Below are 17,524 nucleotides of genomic sequence, written 5' to 3'. Positions count from 1 at the left end.
CATCAGGAGGAAAGGAAAATGAGAATTGCTGCCTTCTAGAAGTTTTCTATCTGGAGAGACACACAACCGCTGAAATGAACGCAGACCAGCCTCAGACAGTTTAGAATAACTGTGGAAAATCTCTGGGACCCCTGGGAAGAAGCACCAGGCCAGGGGAGGGGAGATTGTCACCGAAGAGCTGAAGGACTTTGAGGGAATGGGACCACAAAAACAATGGAAGAAAACAAGTGTGTAAGTCTATGATGGGAGAAGAGCAGTGAGACTTCAACATTTCTCAGCTTTGCTGAGTCAAGCATCTCTCAAGATGGTTATCACAAACATGGGTTCCTATTACTAAGAAAGCTTCACAGGGACCTGATTCAGTAGGTCTGGGCTCAGGACCCAGGCATCTTGGATCTGCCTATGGAGGGCCACAGGTACTTCTTCCTTTCAGCCATGACCCCTAGACCAGAGAACCACAAAGTTCCATACAAGCACAAAAGGTTAAGAGACTTGAATCCTAATCATGGATCAAGTCTTAGTTCTGAAAGAATTCATGGGAAGGGCTTAGTATTAAATATAAAACCTGAGACGCGGTAAGCACAGGAAAGCTGGTTTATTGTTATTTTTATTCTTTGGGAGAAGCTGTTCGAAGGAAGTCACAGTTCTGTTTTGTAGTTCAGAAGTGCAAATTCCATGATTGTCTTCCAGGCAAGAAAGGCAGGGGAAACCCTCTCTCTCTACTTGTGCATTGAAGGATGAAGACAGCGTTTCGGCAACAGTGAAGTTCACAGGTGCGTGAGAAAAATTAATTCTCCCTCTTCCAGTTAGACACACGCATGAGAAGAGGATTCCAACAAAAGCTGGACACCTGTTGGGGCCACCCTCACTATCATATTATTTTGTACACCTGAGTTTGCAAGCCAAGTATTTTTTTCCTGTTCATTCAAAACTCTATAGTATGGGTTGGGGGTGGGGGGCAGAAGGGAGTGAAGAGATATGAAGTTTTAACTGCTGTCTGGCTTTTGTGGGGGAGGGAGAGGGCTACTGGGACATGGAGCTCTTTCCTGATGTGACCACATACTAGGCAGGTCCCTAGAGTCTTTATATGTTGGGTGGTTCCCAAACAAGGTGAGGGAACGCAGCCATGTGGGCAGAAACCAGGGTCTAACTGCCACTCCCACTGAACCTGTCTGTACCTGGACTGCTTTTATGATAGGAGGATGTTCTTCTGGAAAATGGCCGTGTCTCTCCAGCCTCAGATACCCACAATCCTTCTGTCTACACCACACTATGTCCACTGCTGGGATCACAATGCACCTTCCTTGGTCCCACCACAGCCAAGTCCCTGAAGGACAAAGATAGTATCTTGCAGACCTTTGTGTCCCCTGTATTGCCCAGCCTGTGTGAGTGATGAGCACACTTATAAACTGCAACAGTAAGCACCAGAAGAACAGAAAGCTAGAGCCAGTCTCCCAGATTCATTTCATTCAAATGGCAGTGCTCTTAAATGGAGTCTACTCAGCATCACAGAACAGAGCTGGGGGCAGGGGAAGCCTTCAGTAACCATCCAGTCTAATACCTTATTACAAGTGTCTTTTGGGGGGGAAAAAAAAATTGGTTTTCAAGCCCACTGGCTTGTACACGATGACCAAGAGTGAAGTCAGAAAATTCCAGGAAGACCCGTGTTTAAATCCTACTTCAATCCAATCCAGGTGTGTAACCCTCTCACAAGCCTTCATTTCTGTGCGAACTCCTGGTGAGAACTGGGTCTACCTAAGAGGGTTGTGAAAATCTAAAGAGATCATGTTTGGGAAGTGTGTATTAGCCTCACACATCCATACATGTAAGGCAAAGAAGCTTTGAAAAATGAAAAATACAGTCCAGTGCTGACGATGAGCGCTTGGTGAAGGTCACGTTCGCTACCCTTCCAGTCTCTTCTAATTAAATTCACAGGTGGCAAGGCAGCCACAGCCCACACTCCTTACTGCAAAGGCCAAGGCATGCATGGCAGGGCAAGAGTACAGGGGGGTTTTGTGGCCACCTTTCCTTAGGTGTATGCCTTTCTTAAAAATGCAACACTTAGTCCACACGTATAGTTAATTATGTCATTTGAGAAAAACCATCACTTGATTATGCTAATAAATAACACTGTCACAGAAGAGTTGGAAGTTACCTTGGTAGCTGGAGATGAGCAAGGTCCTTCAAGAAGTAGGGGTAGGGCCTTGAAGCAGAAGCTGATACGAATGATACACAGAACAACCACCCACATAGGAAAAGTCCCTTAGACTTCCCCCCTTCTCTACGATCAGCTCCCACTTTTTTTTTTAAATGAAAACAGCTTTCCTTTTTTTTTTTTTCCACTGAAAAGCTTTGGTTTTCCAGCAAACCCTTTTAGAACTCTTTAACTGAATGTGTTAAGAGTACCACTATATGCTAGACACAGCATAAAGAGGCAAAACTCCATTTTAAAAGTTTTTGTGGATTTTCCAAGTCATTTGGTCATAATGGAACTGGGTTACAACTGCTATAATGAAATCATCACTATAAATAATTCTTTTCAGATTAAGGCCTTGGGGATGAATCTGAGTTGATATGCAGTTCCTCCAGTGCTGTTCCCACTTCTTTAATAAGGAGGTCTTGTCTTTACGGACTGTGTTCAAAACCATACCACCCTAAGAAAATTTGGATGTGAAAAAGTTCCTTTTGTGGAGGACAACAGAAAACCTTCCAGAAACACATCCGGGAAATCTAAATCAAAGCCACACTGTATGCTGGGAGTGCTGGTGGGGTAAACAAGCTGAAATACATATCTCCTCCCTCTTTAATCTTTTTACAGAGTCCAGTGTTCAGGACAACCGTAACACAAAACCAGGTGCCTCTTAGGAAAGTGTTTTATCTAAATATTAAATATGTCTTCAAAACTACCTGAGCATTTGCACGAAATCATCACCTGCAGGGACAGCTAACTGAAGTTCAAGGTTGACAGAATGGCAATCATGGGAGGCTGCCTGGAGAGCTTAAGCCTTATAGAATATGATGAGCACTAGGAATCTGTGAGCCAGGAAAAAAAAAAAAAAAAACAACCAGCAAACATTCATAAAACATTCATAGAACGGAAGTTCAGGGAGTGAGGCCACAGCTGCCCATATGCACCAGCACTAGCAATGCCTGAAACTCACCCAGAGGGTCGCTCCGGACCCCTTGTCGAGACGGCCGTCTCACTCAGGCCTCTCTAGCTCACAGCAGTGCAGGTCGCGGCTGCCACATCTAAGGGAACCCCAGCCCCTGTGTTGACTGCAACAGACTATTTAGTCCTCACAAACCTACGTGGTAGCTGCATTTGTTATCAGTTCCACCCAGCAGGTGAGGACACGGGTCCCAGGTCCACCTTCCGCTGCTGTGTCTGCAGACATGGGCCCTGGATGGGGCTGACTGCCAGGTGGAGGTCGTGAACTGCACCCAACACACACAGCCTGGGCCGACCTCCCCCACTGGATACAGATGCTTCAGGATCACAAGGGGACATTCTGGAACCCAGACCAGTTCAGCACACAGTGCCCCCCCGAACCCCCAATTAGAAGTAAGCTCAGGGCTCTCCGCCTCAGCCAGGCACACCCTTGCCACAGAGCATGAAGCATTTTTAGTAGGGATTTTCACACCATGTGGCTGCTTATAGAGGGAGGGGTGTGAAACATTCAGTGGGGATATTTCTGCTTCTCAAATACAGACACAAGTGACATCAGGGGACAGACGTGGTCAGTCCCAGCAGAAAAGGAAAAGTCAGCTTAAAACCCAAACTTATGAGGTGAACAGTAACTATTTAAAAGGAATCAAAATCCTCATGTGACTAAATCATGGAGGCTTTCTGTTTTCTACCTGGAGGCGTGGCTGTGACTCATTTCTTTCCCAGTTCCGTTCATCTCGGTTTTGAGCACTGAATGGTTAAATTAGAAAGAAAGGGTCCTTTAACAGACCTCAAAGCGCACAAAGCCTTTCCACCCGAAGTATTCATCCCACTGCAATGGGGGGGAGTGGGGAGGGGGTGCCCCCTGTGGCTGAACTTTGACCCCTGGAGAACCCTTAAGCCCGGTGTTCTGCAACTAGGCCCTGCCACCCTCATCGTGCCCACACACCCGTCCACCGGATGCTGTTCGAGATGGGGAACCCAGCAAGTGAAAGGGTGATTCAGGCCCTTCGAGATCCCCCTGCCGGCCCTCCGCTCACCCCAACCCCTCCACCTTCCCTAACTGTGGGGAACCCAAAGGGAATGAAAGCTCGCCATTCACCCCGCAACCTATTAATCAACAGACGTTGAAAACAAACAGAGCCGTTGCTGGGCCTGGCCTCTTGGGCGGCCGGCCCTCCTCTTCACCACTCCCCTACGGCTGCCCCTTTCTGCACGAGAAAAATGGGGCCCGAAAGTGCCTTTAGGAGCCCAGCACAATAAAACAAAGGCAGCACAGAGGAGCACTTGTCAGCCTTCTCCCCTCCCCGGGGTGGGGAGCGAGGGTCTTCAGGGTCTTAGACGACCGGCCCCTCCCAGGGTCTGAAATCAGCATCAGGAAGGACCACTCTTCAAGCTCTGTTTACTGTTTTGTTTTTAAATGGGTTTATGGCTCATCTTGATACATTTTTCCCGGACACTGCTTCCTATGCTGTACCATGGCCAAAGGCACCCAGCAAAACAATAACAGACATTGCACATCACTGGGGCCACGGGGCACTGAAGGGCAGGAGGGGTTGGGATGAAGAAGCGCTGTCTCTTCCTCATCAACCACCCGCCCCCCACCAGCGTGATTCAACTAGTCCTGTTTTGGGGGGGCTATGAACCAGAGTGGAAGGGTCAGCGATGGTAGTCTTCCTGCCTCAACAACTCATCGCACCAACAGTGAGCAACCACTTCAGTGCTGAGATGATGACGTCAGGGAGTGCCCTGGAACCAGGCCTGCGCTCACAGCCAGACTTACCTGCTGAGCATCTCACTACTCTATTCCGTAAACCTCCCGCAGGCACGCACACACGCACAGAAGGGAAAGGTGGTGGGCGGCCCTCCACGGGGGCTGAGGCCGAAAGGGCTGTTTCCCACCTTTGCTGTGACCCTGTGCCCTCACAGTGGTCAGAAAGCTCAGGCAGCGAGGGCCTCCCCGCCCCCCACCCTGGCCCCCAGGTGAGGGGCTGTTCATGGTTGGGCGCTGCTACTGTCTGCCTAAGGCTCAACCTGGGCCAAGTGGGCATTGCTTCCTGGGGGTCAGACTTCTGTGGACGGCTACAGCACTGCCCGTTGGAAATGGGAAAACCAAGAAAGCTGCGCAGGGTTTGAGTTTTGTTGAAGAAATGAGGTGGTTCAGAGAAAAGAGGTCTGCCTGTGAGATGCAGAAAAGAAACACAGCCCTGCAACTGTGGTACCCACCGCGCACCCCCTGGCCTGAGTCACACGCTCACAAGGCTGCAAAGTTACAGCTTCTACTAGCACCTGAGTCTGACACTCAGGATGTTGTTGGTTTTGTGAACTATCAACGGCTGACTTTTTCTTCTCCCCTTCCCCTCTCTTTCTCTGGAATCAGATCCATTTAGACAGCAAGAAGAGGGAGAGAGAAGATTCCCCCAGCCATCTACGAAATTCTGCCGACTCACAGTTCCTCCTGCACTCACACAGGCATTAAAATTCTTCGTGCAGGGAAATGATTGAACAGGGCAGGCGGGGCGAGGATAAATGTGCAGCCAATTTTCATCCAAATTCTCACACACACATGAATATACATAGAACTAACACAAACCATTCTGAGCCCTTGGCCTTTTTTGGATGGGTTTTGTTGTTGTTTTTTGGGGTTTTTTTTGCCCCTTCTATAATATAACAACATAGCAGGTATCATAACCAGACTGCTGAGCATTAAGGGTCTAGGGGGCCAAATTCAGCTCTTCTTAATTACCATGTCTCAATCCCCCAAAAGGAGGAGGGGAGGGGAGGCGGGGGGCTGGAAGTGTCAGGGTGGGGTGTGGGCATACTAAGGGGAACATTTAAACCTTGAAAATAAAGATGTGGTCCAGCCGCCTGGCTTTAGGAATGTTGCAGCCAAGGCCTGACCCAGCAAACCTGTGCCTTCACAGACTCTTGAACAATTACTTTCAGTTAAGTTCATTAAACAGAATTTATTTCCACTCACTCTCATTTATTCTCCAATAAAAAGAAAGCATCCCATTGTGCTTCTCCCAACTAACCTTTAAAGCACTTGGGAGCTTAAGCCTCTGCCCACCCAGTCCAGGCTCATCCCTGACCACGGAGTTCCCAGGGTTTTCTTCCTGCCTCCTGCCCTCCCTTCAGTAACTTGCCTCAGCATCCTGGAGGGCGGGGGCGGGGGCGGGGGTGGGGGGGTGGGGGTGTCCACAGCAGTGCAAGGGGTCCCTCTGACAGTCCTAACCCTCTGCCAGGTCTCAGAGATGAAGGACCAACCACTTCACCCTGAAGTAATTTCCCAGGAATTTGTAACCTCCACCCTCCAGCCAGCAAGATATTTTTCGACTACTTGGGCATTAAATGATTAGCGTTAGCATAATCAATCTTGTTAAGTGTCCGAGTTTGCAGGGAATGTTTGGGACTTGGGTAAGAGGGTACAGCTGTTTCTAGGAGAGTCAATTTTCAAAACAGAGCCAGGGATAAAACTAACCTATTCCAAATGAAGAAATCCAAAAGCTCAAATTCAAAACAACTTTTTAAAAAATAATGATTTCCAGACCATCTCCCCTAAAACACAACCACCCCAAATCTAAGGATTCCTAAATAGGTGGAAAGGAAATTACCAATTTTGATTTCGAATAAATTTTAAGTACATAATGGTTATTACATCCTGGGGATTTCAAGAAAGAAGCAGTGAACAAAATTCGATACCACCTTTCTAATTTATTTACAATGCCCCGCTATATAAAAATGTCTTTAGTGTTCTTAAACACTCTGTGCCTAACTTTCCAAACGAGGCAGTATTTGAAAGTCATACCTGTTACATGAGTCTGATAAGAGCTCAAGAAACAGTCACCTTCAGAGAGCAGGTAAATTTCTCCCTAGTAACAAACAGATGAACTGAGAGGTGGGATAGACATTTTCACGTGGCCCCACAGATACAAATGACCAAAACTTGGATTTGACAGGAATTCAGCAAAACCAGACTAAAGGGAAAGCGAACGCAAAGGCAAAACCACACTGTTCTGCTCTGTTTTGTCCTGTTAGTGTCCCAAACACGGGCCTTCTTTAGCAGACATCTACAGCCTCCATAAACGATACACGCAGGAGGACACGGAGCTACCCTGCAGTGAGAAGGACACAGCGCCGCTGCCCTCTCTGACTGCAGCTGACGAAAGTTGAAGGTAACAAGAGAATGACCCAGGCAAAGTTCACTTACGAAAAAAAGTCTTCAAATGTGTGCAGAAGTATGTAATCTGGACGGCATGTCAGGATTTCATCACATTCCAAAATATTGCAGAAGGAAAGAATTCCATGACATAGCTCAGCCAGGCCCCCCACCATCCCCAAACCACAGAAGGGAGGTTTCCTTAAAAATATAAGGTTGCAGGCTCTGTTGCTTCCAGAAAATGCGGAGGCAGCAGCCTGTTGTGACAATACAAAGATCATAATATCTGTATCATCAGAGTCAGGAATTTACCCTTTCAAAGGAACTCCCTTCCCATAAGCCATCAAGAATAGAGGCTTCCCCATACCAACACAGCAGGACTGCTATGAAGTAACCCCAGTAATTTGAATAAACAAAGGTCTGGAACCTTTCAGGAATCTGGAAACGGGTGGGAAATTTGTGGCAAGACAATTTATACATTTGCAGTGCCAGCCTGCACTCTTCTCCCCACAATTCTTGACAGTTTACACCATCATACGCTGAGCTGGAAAGTTGCACAGAACCAGAAAGGGAAACCAAGACACACATTTGTCACTCCTTCATGCTCAGCTAGAGAACTACCTACCACTCTGATAGTTCAATATGACACAGAGGATTTTAATTCATGATTTTGAAAACATAAGGACTCTTATAGTCTGTAGAATATTTCATTCCTTCTTCCCCTAAATATCAGATCTAAGAGTTGACTGACCACCGCCAATGTTTCTTTGGCCATTTGACAACAACAAAAATTCATAATAAAAAGCAATAATAAAGACAAGTAAGGAATCACCTACAAGAGAATGCCCTGAGAGTTGAACAGAGTATCAAGTATTCTAAGCCCCAAACAGGTACTGCAAAGGGGCCTTCTCCCTGATCATTTACAGCACAATAGGCTGTCATCAGTCTTTGCTCACATTCCCAAAACACATTTTATATTACATTTACAAAATACAAACACCACAAGCAAGACTGGAGCCCTAAAAGGCTGGCAGCATCTAAATTTGGAGATTGAAAATAAATACAACCAAAGACAGAGCAACACAAAGTTAGCATTAAATATGAAACCAAAATACACAGTTTACACAAGCCCTGCTACTGGAAAAGCCTTATTGTTCAAAAATGTTTCAAGCTTCCAAAGTATGCTCCTCCATGAGAGCATGTCATTTTTCCTTCTCTTTCTTCCAGTGGAGCCCACCCTGGTGGGTGAAGGGGTGGGGGGGATTATTTATTAGAAGAAATCCCAAATCCCACCACCCTTTCCCAGATTCTAGCTTGCTTGCACTTGGGGAGCCGGGTCTGCGTTGCTATAGAACCATAAGGATGGTGATGAAGGTCAAGCTTTATCTACTCCCCATCTTTTTTTTTTAACCCTTTCCCCTTTCCCCAAAAAAGTACATAGTGAGAGAGCATAGCTTGAGTTGACCATTTACTCTTGTTTTTCCTTCCCACTGTCTGAATCAAAAAATAAAAAAGCCAAGCACAAAGGTTTAATGGTCAAGGCTATATATAAGCAAGGACATGAACACACACACACACACACACACACACACACACACACACACACCCCACTACTCACCCAGCAATTCAAATTGAGGTGCCAACCGCCCAACTGGTGGAAGAAAGTGAGCCCAGAGGCCACCGCGCCTCCCTTCCCACTCAGATCTTCCACTCCCACTAAGATGGTATTCCTAGGGTCCATAATAGCTTTGGTTTTCTTTCTCTCCACCTCAAAAAAAAACTTTCTCTGTACCTTCAAGATGGGACTGGGCCAGCTTTTTTTCTCCTCCCTTATTGCTTTTCTCACTTTTCTTCTTCCTCCCAGCTTCCCCTCCCTTTCTCCCTTTCATTTTAAAGAGCTGAAAAAAGGCATCTTAAAAGATGGAGATGGCTCCCAATTTCTGCCCTGGGACACTCAAAATGCTCCCCAAGTTCTCGCTCACGATGCCTGCAGTTATTTGGTTAATTCTTCCCTCTCCACACACATCCCTCTGAAACCAAAAAAAAAAAAGGCAAAAACAAACAAAAAGAAACCAAATCATCTAGTTCGACTGGTTACAGATTAAATTTTTAAAAAATTAATGAAAAGAAATTCCTCCCAGTTTCTACCCTGCACCACTGCAAAATCCCTGAAGGAAGGGGGAGGCCCATCTCCCCAGCCAGCTCGGGCTCTAAGCAAGGGAGTCCCCCCTCCCTCACCCGTTACCTTGGGCAGCGGGGCCAGAGCCACCGCTAAGAGTAGCTAAGAAATTACGGTCAGCCATGAGGGAAAATGATTAACCGAAGGCAGGAGGCAGGCACTTTATCTACAAGATTGTCAAATCCCTCAAAACAAATTTCTTAGGGAGAGGGCTGCCGTGGGTTGGGGGATGGGGAAAGGAAAGTGTATTTTCTGTCACAGTGACACGGGAGTGACACTTGGTAGGGCCTTGCCTGCCACACGCACACACCCCTCTTTTCCTTCCAGAGCAAGAGACTGAGCCTGTAAGATATTTCAGTTGACCTCTCTGGAAGCAGAAGAACGGAAGCTTCCCGCGTTCACTGGCATTCCAGGAGTCTGAACGCTCACTGGCTTTCTGACTGTAAGTTCTGTGAGCTTTCCCCAGAATGAGAGAGAGAGAGAGAGAGAGAGAGAGAGAGAGAGAGGGAAGAGAGAGAGAGAGAAGAGAGAGGCGAAGGAGAAAACAGGCAATCCCTGAGTCCCCCAACCCGACTTACTTTTCCCGGGTCTCTCCTAGGATCCAGGACTGGGTACATGTGTGTGGGTTTAACTTAATTGGAGTTGAGAGACCCAGACATCACAGGCCTGAAATCGTCCTCTTTTCCATGAAGGAGGGGGCTGTGGGAGGGTGTCTGCTCCAGGAGGGGTTAAAGACAGAGAAAGTTGCAGGGGACAACACTCACCCAGAGCGCCTTTCCGGTCCTTCCCCTCCCCAAGTGTGAAATCTTTTCACCTTCTTCAAAAGCAAACACACAACTCCGATTTGCATGCAGGTAAGAAAACACCCCGGCTGCCACATGGGGTCCCGGCTGGCCCGGTATTGCTTCAAGCAAGACCGGTGGCAAAGATTCTGTTTCTTCTGGCGCGGGACACCTAACATACAGGAGATGTTTTTAATTTACTGACTCGACTGTCCAGCTGTTTATCTGCAAACCCACGAGGCTCTTTTTCCTGATGTTGGTCTTTAAGCAATCTGTTACCACACCAGACAAGTTGGTACGCCTCGCAACTTCCCCCTCCCCACAATGTCCCCTTCCACAAAAAAACCACAAGGATGGAAGGGCTTCAAGGTAACAAAAAAGTGAGGATTCTTAATTTTTTTCTTCTTTTTTTCTTAAATACTGCTCTGTGGCCCCTCTTTCTGGACTTTATTCGGCCTTCCTGTGTAAGTGTCAAGCAATAAGCTTTAAGGCCCTTAATACCAAAACAAAACCCTGCCATTTCCCTTTACATGGCGGTAACAAAAGCAATGAGGCTCCAGTTTGACAAGTAAAAAGCCCCAACCACACAGCCCCCTAATTGCCTCCCCTCCCTCTATTCACCCGGACCACCACACTCGGCAGCTGCCTTTGTCACACATGCAATTTCTTAAGTAAACTGCAAGTTCCTTTCCCGTTGATGGACAGCTCCCAATCATTCAGCAACAATAACTTATAAAGTGCAGCAAACAGGATGGGCAACTTGGACTAGAAATGTATTTTCTGGCTTTCTCAAAAGACAAGGAAAATGGAAACAGCAAGAGGAGCCAACACATTCCAGACAGACCTCCTCCTTCTTCAAAAGGACACGGAAATCTCGTGAATTTCTTCAAACTAACCCCTCCTAAGAAAACGCTCCCGGAAATATGCTGTCCCACTGTCCAACTGTTCCCAGTCGGTCCCCTAAGCACCCCGATTTGTCAGAAGTACATCCACACTTAGAACATTTCCATTAAAAAAAAAAAAATAGTGATCGAAGGCTGCAAAGTTTGGTGGGATTTTTTTGGTAAACTTTCCCAAATGCTTCTCCTCTCCCTCCTCACAAAAAAAAAAAAAAAAAAAAGATCCTCTCCTTTCAGCATGCAATTAACAGTAACGTGGAGAAGAAATGAACTCTGAAGGGACAGCCCATTTACATCCCACGGTTCTCTTCCACATCAGCAACAAAGTTCTGTTTACGTTGTTTTAGATAAAGAAGTTTGAGATGGAGGTGAGAGAAACTGTGTCTTGAAAGAAAATATACAAAAAAGGGTCGATCCTTCAGGAAAATATTTGGGGAGAGCCAGGGAGAAGGGGAGTCAGAAGCTGGAGCATTTAAGTGAATTTAACTTGGTGGGGCCAAAAGAAACAACCCCCCTTCCCCGTCCCGAATATTCACGTCCGAATTAAACAATAATCATAAAGCATGTTTTTATAGTCACGGGCTAAAAGTTCAGAACGAAAAAGTCATGTCATTTTTCTTTTTCCGTTGTGTGTGTGTGTATGTTTTAGAGTTTTTAAAAAAAAAACCAAAAACTAAAAAGTCCAACTCCATCGGGCACCTTACCAGTCAAGGGACATCAATCTTAAAGTTACTGCGAAGTGACAGCGAACCCCACGGAGGCTGGGAGCAGGAGCATGCGAGGGCCTTGGACAAACCCGGACGCGGCGGGGCAGCCGCGGGGCCGCAGCGGGCCGGGTACCCCGCCCGCCCGCACACCCACCTGCCGGCCCGCCTGCCGGCGCGCGCGCGCGCGGGGCCGCTTACCATCTAGAGCGGGTTGCGGGGCTCTCCTTCCCGCCGCCGGCCCGCGGGCATGCTGCCGCGCGCCCGGATGGCCGCGCAGGGCCCGCGCCGGCCGCAGGTTCCACTGGAGGGCAGCACCCGCCCTGCAGCCGCGCGGCGCGCCGCGGCACAGGGGACTAGCTCACACCGCCAGCGCCGCCAGCCTGGGTGATGCTCAAGCACAGTCCCATTCACAGAATTCTCTCGCTTGATAGGGAAGGGCACAATAACTGGGATCTCCCCCGATTCCACAACAATCCACACCGCCCCCCCCGAAAGGGAGGGGTATTTAAAAAAAAAAAAAAGGCAGGGCTTTCTTACTCTTTTTTTTCCCCCCTGTTCCCGCAAACCGGCATTCAATCAAAAGAACAAAGCCTGATATTTTGTTTGCCGACTTGGCAAACATAAAGGCAATTTCAGTAGTCCAAAGAAGTTCACCTAAGTTGGCGAAAGTAAGGCTTTGCAGTTCTCCAGTGAAATTAAGCTTTAATAGCTATCTGATGCCATTCAGGGAAGGAAAGGGGGGAGGGGGGAGACAGCTGAATTTAGATAAAGTTAGAGGACCACTTCACTCTTAAGTTTTTTGCCCGCTGAAAGTACCCTCAAAATTCTTGACAACATCCAGAGCTCAATTATCTTGCTGAATTCTTTTTTGGGGGGTGGAGGGGTATACAAAAGTCAAAATAGACCGTTAAAAACACCAATATGTAAAAGAATTCAGAACAATTTACTGTATAACATTTTTCATGACCAACTTAAAAAAAAAAAAAACCCACCGAAAACTTGTGGATGTGTTCCTTTAAAGCAAATGGTCCTAACACATATTAAACCACCGCTGCGCATCTTCTAAGCATCGTAGGAAAAAATGACTATTGATCTTCAAATAGCGATAATTGAAAAGATCAAAAAGATTAAACAAAATCAAGAATGTGCTGACTTACCATGCTATGCTTTTTTGTTGCAACTTTGTAGAAATTTCACTCAAAGAAACTGCATCAGAGGTGTCAAATTTTTTAGCGGACTGTGATCGTATTATTTCCGCAGCCCTGCCTTCCAATGCTTCAGAACTTTTTTCCCTTTCTCTTTTTTGTTTGTGGTACCTAGCTTTTTGCTATAGACTTTAAAAGCCTTCAGCTCAGCAAACCAGCACAAATTATCTTGCCACCTTGCGCAGCTCTGATGCTTTGGCCGCTAACTTTGGAAGGCCTTTTACTACTGCATCAAAATTAGCATTGTCAAAGCAGTTAATGAATATTAATATTGTATTTGTCATTGGAGCCGGCCCGTTGCTGAACTCCGAGTCATCCATCAGGGACAAGATTAAGAACACAATTATTTCTGACTGACAGGGACCAAATCTGCTAGAATTTTTTTTTTTTTTTAACAATTCGGGGGGAAAAAAACCCACAATATCATCATCTTAAGGTGTCTCCCAAGAGACTGGGAACCAGATTAATACGCTTTTAATGAAGTAGAGATCATTATGTATGAAGGGAAAAAAAAAAAGATGTACTATTCAAGCTATTTAGTTATGGTGGCGGCGAGAATTTAAAAAAAAAAATGCAGACGGCATATCTTTTTCGACAGCTGTCCAGATTTTATTCATACTGTTCTAAAGAAGAAGACGACTTTTTTTCTGAAATCTTTTCCTTTTTAAAAAAAGAACAGAGAATGAGCGATTCGTCCCATCTGGGATAATTTTCCATGTCTTCACTTCTACTGTAGCAGCTCAGGAAAGACAGCACGGTAAATAATTCCTACACAAATTTGACAAGAAACACCTTCATCAGCTCGACTCCTTCCACCTCTATTCCCCAGATTCCAAGCACTGTCTCTCTCACTTTATTCAGGATGAGCCATTACATTTACAGAAACTCTTAAGTTCCCTTTAACAGTGGCAATCTTTCTGTAATAAACACACAGGAAACAACACAACTCAACGCAAGTCCATTCAACACACCTCATAAATCTCAAATAGCCATCATACGGAGTATCCAGTACCTTTCTAACCGGCCAAGACTGTCTAATTGATGGCGCCGCAAAGTGGTAATGGAAGTTTTGTCAGAAATTAAACTAACCAAGCTTGATGAACTGAGCCATCAGCCCAATAGCAGAAAATGTCTTATAAGATTATTAAAACACAGAACCTTCTCTACAAAACAGGCAAAAGACTAATTTAAAAGGAATTAAGTGTAAAAACTTGCAGCTTACCTGGCATAACCAACTTATTTGAATTCACCAAAATCATTTCAACATCTATATATCAAGCAAAGTTACAGCACATATAACTATACTATACGTATCTACACACATAGATATATATGGCGATTTCTTAGACGTTTTAGGACTAGCGTGCTTCACTGGCTTGCTCTATATAAATTGTCTTCGAGATGATATTTCCACCCCCCTTTTCGTATTTTAAATGTGGTAAAAAGGGGAGAACTAAAAGGGATAAAATGACAGATGTGATGGTTAATCTACCCAATGAATCATGGGGGTCTAGGTAAAGCCGTAATGGCCACTGAGCTAATCTACAACACCCACTGACCACCCCACTGGCCTTCTAATACCATTATCAACCCTTAGATGAACATTCTAAATTAGAGTTTTGTTCGAAAAGGGTGTGAATCTGACCTTGGATGCTGGGAAGCCGGTGCTGTACATACAGATGGGAAAGTTCTCATAAAAAAAAATTTTTTTTTAGGTTTCTACTTTCTCGCGATTTGCATCTTTGAACTCTGTATCTTTATATCCTCCCCTTTGCACAAAGGAAAAAAAAAAAAAAAAAAAAACCTCTCCCCAAATCCCCTCCTGCAATAGTCACTGATGTCATCTCTACCACACACTCTACAATGTTTATGCTTATCCTTTAAGAAGAACCTAAACCAAACCACTGAAAACAAAGAAAAATCCTAAACAAATATAAAAACATTCGCCTTTGACCCAACTCATCTCCTCTCTTTCAATTTTCCACTGCCTTTACCTAGTGGTTTATTTCATGTTCAACAAATCCTTGGAATGTATCATAAAAATGTACCATATCATAAAAATGAAGAGACTTGATTCAAACTCTAGAAAGGGAACAAAGATAAGAGTTCCATAAAGAATCCCATTTGTTTGCCTGCATATCAAGTTATGCTACAAAAAAGGAAAGAAATTTGGGGCTAAGACTTCTCCTGAAAAACTTCCTTTAAAAAAAAAAAAAGTGGACCAAAATGGACTTGTATCAAATTATTATTGCCTATTACTATTCACATCAGGAGATATTCCCAATGCCACTTAAAAAAAAAAAAATCAACATAACCCCCTATGATGTAAGCATACTTTCAAAACTCCCTTTTAAAACCAAAAACAGATTATGTGCCTTTTTTCCCCATGCACATCACCTCTTAAAACCTATAGTGGTCCTTATGTAGATCTCCCCTTTTATTTTAGAAAGGTGTGTGTGCGTTTCCGCGGTCACATGTTTATCTCTACCAAACGGACACTGTGCATATCCAAGTACATGTGTATCCAAGTCAAAGATTTTTCAGGCATGGACTAGCTTCCAGATAACCTGAGATGTCTAAATTAAGGACTCCTTGCTTTATCAATTCACGGTTTCCCCATTCCTGGCCGAAGCCTGTCTTTTCAGGGTCAGGGAGAGATCGGTAATCTGCATCTTTGTGTGCTCCGTACCGGAGTTGTTAATAGGCAGCCTTCTCTGCCTCTCTCTCGGCTTCCCCAGCACGACCGCATCAGCACTAGTACCAAATTAACTCTCCGACTTTGAAACTTATTGATCTGCTATTAAGACACCAGTGAACTTGATGAAATGAGTGCTGTAGGTGCAGTCAGGACTTCAAAGTCTAGCACAGCCACATAAAGCAAGCGCCTTTGATCCTGACTCCGATCTACTGAGGGTTTAAAGCCCAGCTCTCCCTAAGCTGCCCTTCACTCTCGTCATGTCTGATGTCTTACCAACTAGTGACTTGATAATGTTAATAATGCAAATTTTACAAATGATTTTTACAATGGCAAAATTAATTATATGAATGGATGCTTCTTGCAATAGGGGTTTCTGCACTCCTCTCCCTTATAACATAACAACTTGAGCAAACAGGATGGCTAAGAAGGGGTTCGAGGCCCACGCAATTCCAGACAACGTTTTACTGCCTTCTTTTACCTTTTCATTTTGTACTTAGAACCAAAGTAATTAACTAAAAATCCCACTCATAATCTTAGTAACTTGTATTCTGTAATTCTCATTTCCTAGTAAATATCAGCTGTGGAATAGAAGTAACCTACTCTGCACACAAGGCTTCTATGTTTATATCACAAGTCAGTACAAAATCCTTATTTTTGTGTAGAATTTCTTCTCGATAGTTACCACAAACCCACAGTAAAGTTGTAGGGGTTTCATACCCTCCATTACTCTTTTTTTTTCCAATTAGGAATAATCTGAAATGATACGTGGTCAAGAATCAGAATGAACTACACAGATTCTGCGACCTGGAAAATTCATACACGCATACCCTCTCACTCAATCTGGCTAAATAAAACTGTTCTTCTAACAGTCATTTTTATCACCAGAGAATATATCTTTAAACATACATTGATTCTACAACTTCCTTCAGTAAGAAAATCCTTGTTATTAAAAATAAGTTTCAAGTTCAAATGATCTAAAAAGAAAGAAAAGCATCCTAATTCTCAGTTTCCCTGAGAAGTTTGGATTTAAATAATACGAAAGGTTATTATAGATTAGGCTAAAAAATAATCTTATATATATAACCGGAACAGCAATATTTAAGCAGAAATACATCTTTTGAATCAAAAGAATCAATATCTGAGGACAAACGCTTTGCTAAGAGGTTATTCTTTGTATGTTGATTTTGGACAGAAGAATATCAGTAGTTCAGAGGAAAATGTGCTCCCCTAATAGAAGCTCTATGTACCTCTTTTGATTTACAGTATGTTATGTAATGTCTGTGCTCTTGCTATTCTGAATATATTTATTACACGAAGAAACTAAGGAGGCAGAATTAGATATATTCTCTCCATCAACATGACAATGTATTTTCCCCAATTCCTAATGTCAGGACTGGAGCCCCCCAAAAGGACCAAACCTAACAAAAGTTTAAAAGGATCATTTTGATACTTGCCTTCATTTGTGTGTATGTGTGTGTGTGTATAAGTAATCCAATTAGTTTGTTTTCCAGTGTGACTCTAATCATAAAATTTAGGTGGTATTAACTTTGTGTTACAGTTTTCCCTCCTCCCATCCACCCCCCCCAATGTTGATACTCACTTAACCTACTTGCAATTCTAAAGAAGTCAACACTTGATTGTGACAACGTTCAAAAGAATTTCCTCTGCCACTAGCACAGTAAAAAAACTTTCACCAATTAGTGCAGGAAAAAAGGAGGGAAAAGCCACA

The 17,524-nt window shown here is 44.5% G+C and overlaps 1 protein-coding gene across 31 annotated transcripts in view; it reads right to left on the bottom strand.

Annotated features, from left to right (window-relative positions):
* TCF7L2 (transcription factor 7 like 2) overlaps positions 1 to 17,524 on the bottom strand; it is a 199,438-nt gene that overhangs the window by 28,471 nt on the left and 153,443 nt on the right. The window contains exon 1 of one of the 31 annotated variants that reach the window (XM_070470200.1): positions 8,944 to 9,190. The exons of the other annotated variants lie outside the window; for them this stretch is intronic. Coding sequence (XP_070326301.1) covers positions 8,944 to 9,066 — 123 coding nt within the window. The 5' untranslated portion in view covers positions 9,067 to 9,190. Of the gene's footprint in view, positions 1 to 8,943; positions 9,191 to 17,524 lie in introns of those variants that run through there. 31 annotated transcript variants of the gene reach the window in all.

Source organism: Odocoileus virginianus, chromosome 7 (assembly GCF_023699985.2).
Source record: "Odocoileus virginianus isolate 20LAN1187 ecotype Illinois chromosome 7, Ovbor_1.2, whole genome shotgun sequence".
Classification (NCBI taxonomy): domain Eukaryota; kingdom Metazoa; phylum Chordata; class Mammalia; order Artiodactyla; family Cervidae; genus Odocoileus; species Odocoileus virginianus.
Note: the sequence above shows the minus strand (reverse complement) of the source record. Positions and strands in the feature narration are given on the sequence as shown.